Source organism: Montipora foliosa, chromosome 11 (genome assembly GCF_036669935.1).
Source record: "Montipora foliosa isolate CH-2021 chromosome 11, ASM3666993v2, whole genome shotgun sequence".
Taxonomy (NCBI): Eukaryota; Metazoa; Cnidaria; class Anthozoa; order Scleractinia; family Acroporidae; genus Montipora; species Montipora foliosa.
The window spans coordinates 13597107-13607106 of NC_090879.1; the positions used below are offsets into that span (position 1 = coordinate 13597107).

The 10000-nt window shown below is 42.4% G+C and overlaps 1 protein-coding gene across 1 annotated transcript in view; it reads right to left on the reverse strand.

The window, feature by feature from the left end:
* Window positions 1-10000, reverse strand: part of LOC137975027 (inosine-5'-monophosphate dehydrogenase 1-like) — a 17362-nt gene that overhangs the window by 4132 nt on the left and 3230 nt on the right. Inside the window, exons 2-3 of the mRNA XM_068822057.1 lie at window positions 9197-9367; window positions 1250-1431 (exon numbers count right to left, since the gene is read on the reverse strand). Coding sequence (XP_068678158.1) covers window positions 1250-1431; window positions 9197-9367 — 353 coding nt within the window. The remainder of the gene's footprint in view (window positions 1-1249; window positions 1432-9196; window positions 9368-10000) is intronic.

Consider the following 10000-nt stretch of genomic DNA (forward strand, 5'->3'; position numbering starts at 1 on the left):
ACGAGACATCAAGGGCTTATTTGAATAAAAACAAAAGAATGTTTAAACGGCGGCCATTTTGGAATAAGATGTGTAGGATTCACCAACACGATCTCTTCCTCAAATGAAGGGTTATCCTTCATTGTCAGTTTGCTCTAAATGAAGTATAATCCTCCATTTAGATTACTCTGTCCCAGGACTTGTGGTAGCAAATAAAAAGAAAAAAGTAAGAGCGGCCCCTGGACAGGATTTGAACCCAGAGCACCTACTTTAAAGGAACTGTTTACAAAAGATCAACTTGCTAGAAAATGTGCGGAATATTTACCAAGACTAATTAGTATATATATAAAATTATTGCTGAATAATGGTTAAGTCTGAAGCTTGATTTTAAAATGGTTAGCTTTATCTTGAAGCTTCGTAACCGACATTTTTCACTGTGTAAGCTTGCTTGTTAGCCGGTGTTAATACACGTTTACAGCGGCAATTTTGGAAGAAAAAATTATTGACATTAATAAAAAATGACATCCTCGCAGTTAGTGATGTGGTAGTCTAATGGTTAAGGGAAGAGGTTATTAATCACACGTTCCCAGGTTCGAGTCCTGCGAGTCCAGACATTAGGCTTTGGCTTTTAAAAGAAATATGTTCATTTCCCATGATCCCTATCAAGCTTTCAGTGTCCAAAATGAACCGATCATAATTCTTCACTTGGAAGAAATTGACAATAAAGAATAGTCCTTCAACTGAGGGAGAGACTTGGTTGGATTCACAGTCCCAGATTCTAGGACTTCATATATGAGTCGTCAATGGTACTAAACATGGCGGCGCTCAGAAGCATTACATTTGAAAAGTCTCTATATGAAGCATAGAGAATGTGTCCCTAGGTTCGTGTCGAAAAGAAAGAAGCAATAAGTAAAATTGTAGTTTTAAACAAAGACATTCTTATTATTTTACCAACCGGCCGCGCCACATTGGCCTATTTTACTTTCGGTTCAAGATTTTATAGTTCGCAAGCTAAGCAATGAAAAGAGAATTTTTCTTTGTCTCCAGAGCCCTGTTCTTTTCTCGTGCGAAGGCCCGCCGACTAAAAGAAACGATGGGATCTGGAACGAGAATGAGCAGCCTCCTATTCGTGTTTGTTCCAGTGCCACCGCAAGGAAACTAGCAAGCTCTCCTGTGGTCCTTTTGTGAGTACGAGGGTAGAAAAATCAGTGAATGAAAAGTTATTCATGTGAATTGCGGAATGATGTTACCATGAAAAGATTCACTTTACCTTTTTACTATTCTGTAAGATCTGATTGGCCTCTCTGAGCGTGCATCCTGATTTAGCAACAATGAGTTGTTCCCGCGGTGTCATGAACTTGTCCAGCGGTAAGGAATATTCATCGTGACCAAGAAAATCGATGTCACGTGATGTGACAATTCCAACTAAGACACCGCCGAGACATCCGTTATCTGTAAAAGGGAAAAAAATAGAACTAAACTCTAACGATACGATAGACGGATTCAGATCCGTTGCCTCGACGGAGAAATCGCAACATGGGCAAGGAAATTCAGGGCCCTGAGCCTCGGTTTTTGCATGACTAACATATTCGGATTCTCCGGACCCTTTTCTAATAGAATCAGTAGATTAGTCGCCAACATTCAGCACTTTCAGGATAATAATGGCTGTACATGAAGGAAACTAATGAAAACGTTGTCAAGACGGAGTTACCCAGGGCCCGGCTGTTTGAAAGCCGATTAACTTAATCCAGGAGTAGCGTAAACTTTTGTTCATGTTTTCAACTTCTTGAGGAAATTTTTTTTTGCTTATTTTTGTTTGTCAAGATTGACTTCTTCTAATGTAAAGTTTGCCCGAATATCAGCGTTGAAAAGCATTTGAGAGTAGAGAAATAACCTCCTTGGTTAATTTTTAATCTAGGATTAGAGTTAATCGGCTATTGCCAACCGGACCCAGGTCCCAAAGGTTTTTCTTGAGCCGCGAGAGAGCGGCGAAGACGAGTCGCGAGGCGGCGAGAAAGAGTAAAACCTCTGGTTACCTTGGACTTGAATCTCACTTTCATGCAGACGCCATGAAAGTGAGATTCAAATCCAAGGTAACCGAAGGTTTTCTTCTTTCTCGCCCCTTCGCGACTCGTCTTCGCCCCTCCATGCTCTCGCGGCTCAAGAAAAACCTCTGGGACAATGGTAAGACGGAGTACGTCAAAAAAAAGAAACTACTAAATACTCGATCGGTTGGTGAAAAACCAATGTCTTTGCATGTTCTCCACGTGTGTTCATTTCTTTCTCGTCTGCGCCTAAAAACGACGGGAAATGACCAGATTTAGGGCTGGTTCTCAATAACGACACAAGCACGAGCTTGCTAAACCTATGCAAACTCATGAGCGTCTGGATACTTTGTACCTTTAAAAGCTCATCAAGGGGACCCTATCTCCCATACTTGGCCTAGGAGAGTAGATTTATTTACACAACGCCTCCCTTGGAATCTCCCTTGGGAGATTCAGCACACCCACTGTTGTGAAAGCCAATCAAAATAGAGCTATCTGAGCGTCAAGGGAATTGCGATACTCTTTGCGGCAAAAACCTGTTCCTAAAAATAAATTTACTCGGGAACTGGATTAATTGACTCAAGCACAGCACAGGTGGACAGCGAACTACTCAAGACCTCAAAACGAGACATCATAAAGGCAAGGGAGGAACACAATGAAGCCATCCTAGAGCAACTTCGTGCGAAGATGAGCCCTGAACAACTGAGAGCCAATGACCTAGCCATGCTGAAAGGCGCCTCTAGTTGGTTAACTACACTACCAATGAAGTCAGAACACTGCAACCTAAACAAGAGGGAATTCTACGATTCACTAAGTTAAAGGTACCGTTGGACACCGAAGTACCTCCCGTCTGTATGTCCATGTGGCAAGAGATTCGATGTCGATCATGCGATGTCGTGTATGAAAGGTGGGTTTGTCCATAGGAGGCATGACGAAGTGCGAGATTTGTTCGCATCGCCGCTCCAGGATGTATGCCATGATGTCGAAGTCGAACCGCATCTGCAGACCCTAACCGGAGAAATTCTAACTAGCAGTACCAACTCATCAGATGAAGCCCGCCTGGATGTTAGTGCGCGAGGGTTTTGGCAAAGGGGGCAACGTGCATTTTTTTATGTAAGGGTTTTTAACCCATTTGCAAAGAGCCACCTAAACCAAAGACTTGAAACCGCATTCACTTCCAACGAGAATGAGAAAAAGAGGCACTACAATCAGCGCATCATTGAGGTTGAGCACAGCTCCTTCAGCCCCCTCGTGTTTACACCCTATGGCGGAAGTGGAAGGGAAGCTGAGCGCTTCTTAGCTGAGCTCGCGCACAAAGTCTCTGAGAACAAACACATGAGCTACAGCACTGTGATTGGCTGGCTCAGAGCCAAACTCTCCTTCAACCTGCTAAGATCAGCTGTGACATAGCGGCACCAAATTAGCACCTATTGTATATTACATTTCGCATACGCATATGTAAGTAGGTTGGCACATTATGCATGTAACATAGCGGCACCTAATTAGCACCTATTGTATACTACATTTCGCATATGCATATATAAGTAGGTTAGCACATTATGCAAGGGCAGAGAGCACACACAACCACGCGGTGTGTGTGAATAACGAGAATAAACTCCATCGACATCCGACTACATGGTGGCAGCATTTTACAAGAATAATCGCTAGAGTCAAATCGAAAGAGGCCAGCAGAAGCGAATTATGGCAACAGCAACGTCTTTTGCGTCGCCACAGATGAACTGGGACGCTCCTGATCCGATAATTGCATTCGCAAGATTCAAACAAAAATGTCAGCTTATGTTCTCAAGCGTGCTCAAAGCCGCCGATGACGAAGAAAAAGTGAGCTATATTTTACTCTGGTCGGGTGAAAAAGGTCTGGATATTTATAACAGTTGGACATTCACAAAGGAGGAAGAGAGGAAAAAACCTGCCATTATTTTCGAACGGTTTGAGAATCAATTGGAGCCGAAGACGAGTCATTGAATTCACAGATACACACTACAAGGAATGCGACAAGAACAAAGCGAGCCAGTGGATGATTTTATCTCAAGATTAAAAAACCTAGCAGCAAAATGTCAATTTCGCGACAGCACCGAAGTCGAAGACAGAGTTCTAGATCAGCTTATTTGGGGGTCAAAAAACCCCGATGTCCAGAAGTCCCTCATAGGCCGAGACAAATCATTGACCCTTGCAGGCGCTATCGAGATTGCAAGAAGCAACGAGGCGACAAGTAAACATATGAAGACATTGGCAGGAAGTAGCGAAAGCCATCAAGAGGATAGAAGTGTAGATGCCATTCATAAGGAACAAGAAAGGGAATCCTGTAACAACTGCGGAAAACAACACCCGAGGAACAAATGTCCAGCCTACGGTACACTATGTCGAAAATGCGGCAAAGGTAATCATTGGCAATCTGTCTGCCGATCCAGTAAACGGAAACAATTTATCCAAGGAAGAAAGCCGGTTTTCAAAAAATCTATTCACACGATTGAAGACAGGGGCGATGAAGACAATGATGAAATTCTCACAATTAGTACAATCGAGGTTAACACCATAGAAGACACGCAACATTCGATGACACACGACACACGCGATGAAGTCTTTGCAACACTGGAAATAACCCAGCCTGAAAAGAAGCGGAAAATTAATCTCCAGTGCAAGGTGGACACAGGTGCACAGAGCAATGTTTTGCCTATCAGGCTACTTCGCATAATCGCCCCAGAGAAGTTTGATGACGAAGGAAACCTCAAACCAGAAGTACTGGAAAAGAATGAAGCCGTTCTCTCAGCATACGGTGGCTCTGTAATTAAGCAGCTTGGCACTATAAACATCTCGTGCAAGTACAAAGAGAAGAAGATTAACTGCATTTTCTACGTCACGGATACTTCAGGGCCAGCTATCCTCGGTCTAAAAGCGTGCATTGCACTAAAACTAGTCTCCCTCCACTGTACGCTAGGAATAAATCAATTAAACCAGGCTGATCCAAATAGCAGCTTCAATTCTCCAGCTCAAAATCCGGGTACTTGCAAGAAAAACTCGAGTTACATTGGAAGTCATATACCACTAGAAGAGCGGCCATCAATCACAAGTAAACAAGAGCTGATGGATATGTACCCAGAATGTTTCAATGGTACAGTTGGATGTTTTGATGACTACACATATCACATCACACTGGATCCTGAAGTATCACCGGTGGTCCATGCACCCCGCAAAGTACCTATAGAGTTGAAAGACAAATTACAAGCCGAATTACGTGAGATGGAAAGCCAAGATATCATTGCGAAAGTAACCCAACCTACGGATTGGGTCAACTCCCTGGTCATTAGAGAAAAAGAAAATGGGCGACTTCGGTTATGCCTCGATCCCAAAGACCTGAATAAGGCGATCAAAAGAGAACATCATCCCATACCCACTCTAGAGGAAATCACACCCAAATTATCAGGAGCAAAGCTTTTTAGTAAGCTCGACGCTCGCAATGGCTATTGGAATGTCAAACTAGATGACGAGTCCTCGTACCTGACAACCTTCAATACACCATTTGGTCGGTATCGTTTCCTCAGAATGCCGTTTGGTCTACGAATGAGTCAAGATATCTTCCAGTTCAAGATTGATGAGACGTATCGTGATTGCCTGGGAGCCATTGGTATTGCAGATGACGTCACAGTCTATGGAAAGAACGATAAAGAGCATGACTTACACCTGCATGAAACCATGGAACGTACCAGACAGGCCGGCATCAAGCTCAATGACGAGAAGTGCGTTATCAAAACAAAGGAGTGCAATTTCTTTGGTATGCTCTACACACCAGACGGTGTCAAACCCAGCCCAGATAAAGTCAGAGCCATAGAAAGTTTAGAACCGCCTAAAGACAAGAAAGAGCTTCACACCTTTTTGGGGATGGCAACCTACATGAGCTCATTCATCCCCAATTTAGCTGACCACACTGCCCCCTTAAGAAACCTCTTAAAGGAGAACGTTGATTTCATATGGAATCCATCACATTCGAAAGCCTTTGAGAAGGTGAAGGCATTGATATGTACCACAACGACCTTGGCCTACTATGACAGAAATGAACCAGTTGTCCTCCATGTTGATGCATCAATTAAGGGCTTGGGCGCAGCTCTCTTCCAAAACGACAAGCCAATAGCCTTTGCATCGAAAGCACTCACCCCTGCGGAGACCAGATACGCTAATATCGAACGGGAACTATTGGCAGTGGTATACGGCTGCGAAAAATTCCATTCGTATCTCTATGGAAGATCGTTCGTGGTTAAAACAGACCATCGTCCCCTGGAACAGATCCATAAAAAGAACCTGATGCAAGCACCTCCACGCCTTCAAAGAATGCTGTTGCGTTTACAACCTTACGACTGCGTCATTAAATATCTTCCAGGAAGAGAAATGGTTACAGCTGACGCCCTGTCACGCCTTTCGCCGTTGGATGAATTTGAAGTGTCGGACATGAATGTGAAAGTTCACCATCTAATCAGAATCACCCCAGTCAAAATGGAAGAGTTCAAAAAGGAAACTGCGAAAGATGAAACCCTGCAGCTTCTAGCCCACAAAGTTATGCAGGGTTGGCCTGACAGTGGGAAGAAAATCGTTTCGGCGCTAAAACCATACTGGCCCCTACGAGATGACATATCAGTAGAAGATGGGCTGATACTTCTTGGAAGCCGTGTTATAGTACCTGAATCCTTGAGAGGCAACATCTTGCAGCAAATCCACGGAGGGCACTTTGGTATGGAAAAATGCAAACTACGAGCCAAATCCTGTGTTTACTGGCCAGGCATATACAAAGAAATTGAAAACCTTGTAAACTCATGTTGTGTATGCCAGAAGTACCACAATTCTCAGCAAAAGGAGCCAATGATACCAACAGAGATCCCTTCAAGACCGTGGAAAACACTGAGCGCAGACCTTTTCTACGCTCAACAGTCGTGGTTCCTCATAGTTGTCGACTATTATTCCAAGTTCCCATTTGTCAAGAAACTCCAAAACCTTACATCCGGGGCTGTTGTTAATGAACTGAAAATGATATTCGCAGAAAATGGAATCCCAGAATCTCTTCAATGCGACAACGGCACTCAGTTTACATCCGGCGAGTTCCATCAACTGGCAAACCAGTACGGGTTTGAAATTGTGACGTCATCTCCACATTACCCACGTGGCCATGGGTTTGTTGAACGCCAAGTCCAAACGGTTAAGAAGACGATCCTGAAATGCAGAGAGACTAAAGAAGACATAGATCTAGCCCTGCTGGCTCTACGAACGACGCCCCTGAGTTCCAATATACCGTCACCAGCTGAATTACTGAATGGCCGAGTATTTAAATCCACACTTCCTGGTAAGATCCAGCCATCAAAGAACCAAGAGGAAGTTAGAAATTGGCTCAAAGCGAGACAAGACAACCAATGCCACTATTACAACAGACACACCAAGGAGCTCCCTGAATTACACAGAGACCAAGCTATCTATGTACAAGACCCTGTGAGAAAGACATGGAATCCTGCTAGGGTCATAGATCGGGGAGAGACACCCCGCTCATATCTCATAGAAACTGGAACTGGTGCCCAATTGCGAAGGAATATAATCCATCTTAGACCGAATAATGCTTCCAACAATTCGGCAAACAACTCTTCGGATTCCATGTCCCAAAGAAGCATGACTGCACAATATTCAAGCGCCATTCTACGAGAATCCACTACGGCAGGCAATTCAGCAAATGACCCATCAAGTGGCAAGTTTACTATACAGCCCTCAAGCTCCAACCCACAATGCTCTAGTGTAACAGGAGAAGCCGAGAAAGGACCAAGAAAATCCCGCGCGGGACGTGAAATCCGGGCACCGGAAAGACTTAATCTCTGACGCTTGCTTTAATAGTTGATATTAGTATGATACATAAACACTGGACAGAAAATCCCTATATTGTTACCAGTTTTATTCGTTTTCAACATATGTACAAGATATATTGGCCCGAATGAAGATATTGTGTTTTGTTTGTTTTCCATTTAATTAATATAGTTTTAAGAGAAGGGGATGTGACATAGCGGCACCAAATTAGCACCTATTGTATATTACATTTCGCATACGCATATGTAAGTAGGTTGGCACATTATGCATGTAACATAGCGGCACCTAATTAGCACCTATTGTATACTACATTTCGCATATGCATATATAAGTAGGTTAGCACATTATGCAAGGGCAGAGAGCACACACAACCACGCGGTGTGTGTGAATAACGAGAATAAACTCCATCGACATCCGACTACACTATGCATAAGAGGTTCAAGAGCACCCAGGAAGGAGTTTAATGTTGACGTTACCGAGGCAATAATCTCTGAAGCAACTGGAAAGATCAGATAATTAACTGTATAGTATTACATATATATTTTCTTAATTTTAGCTGTACATAGATCGTTAAATTCTTGAAATCCTTTTTAGGTGAAGTTTTAAGAAAGTTTCCATTTATTAATTGACTCAATGAATTAGTGGAGATAGAGGCTTTTCTGGTACCTTTTGAAGTCAAGAAAAAAGACGCTAATTAAGTCTGCGTAGATTGCTTGCCCTTGTGCTTGCGTGACGTTACCCTAGCTTTTGAAGCAAATCGAGTGCACTACGATTAATTTCTTCCTTCGCTCAATTTCGCGAAAGCTTTATTTTTAATGCAAAACAAGTCGGAACAGTTTATCCTACTTACAGTTTATCTTACTAATCAGTATGAACGTCGGGTTGTGTCCTACCTTTTTCAACACAGGGACTTTAAGAAACCACTACGGCTACGGTGACGAAAACACCACCTCAAAATATGAGTTTAAGCTTATTCCAGCTTGTTTATATTGTACAATATGGGCGAAGTGTCCTAAAACTGGAATGATACGGACGGTCAAGTAAAGAGTGAGACTGAAAGATTCACTGTAGTCGTCAAAACCTTAAATTTGGTCATTTCACGTAGTAGTTTGGCGAGTACGGGAGAGAGATGTTCAAAAAGCGTGCCGCGTGATCATTTTGGTTCTTTCAACCTTTCTTTCTGCATTTTGGCGATGTCGTTTCTTAAACTGCCTGTTAACAAGGACCAACTAACTGCAGCGATCGCTAAATCAAGGCCACTTAAGCTATGTTCGGAATATAGAGTCCAACTATTCTCACAGGTGCATCTGGATCCTTACCGGTCAATGGTATGCCAGAAAACCCATACTTTTTCTTAATTTCCATGACGTCACGGACAGTGTTAGCGGGACTAAGCACCATGGGTTCGCTGATAAACCCCTGTTTAAACTTCTTTACTTTGCGAACTTCATTGGCTTGAAATTCTACGCTGCAATTGTGGTGTATTATTCCTGGAAAAGAAAGCATTCAACAGCAAAGACAGTTTTAACATAAATAGGTCATCTGCTACAAATGACCACATGACTGATAGTTGCTAAACTTGAAGCTGAAATTAAATGAATTTCAGGAATGGAAATTGTTTTACAAAGTAAAAATGCAAATTCATGGACAGATACTAATGAATGTCTAGATTTTATGATCATTTAGAAACTTCAGGATGCTGTACTCTTAGTCAGAAGTAGGTTTCTTTTGTCCTAACTTAGGTCCAGAATCGCTTGTAATTTGATGCATACACAATTTTTATATCCGACAAAACTTTTTTGAAATTGGTCAAATTCACGTACTTGTTGAGGTGAAATTGGAAATGGGACATTTTTTAAAAAGAAAACGAAAGAAAGGGAGTATTTTTACAGAAGATCTGTAACCTAGAATTACCAGGATTGGTATGAAAATCGGGAAAAGCATGACTGGAGGGTTAAATCATCACTTTCCCTCAAAAATACATATACAATCAGCTGCAACAAATTCTGTTTAAATGACATTGGCTAACACAAAACCCTGTGGTTTCTCGAGGACCCCTAACAACTGAACTCATTTTCAGTTATTTATTTTTGTGTTCATTTTGTTCTGTGGTGATTACATTT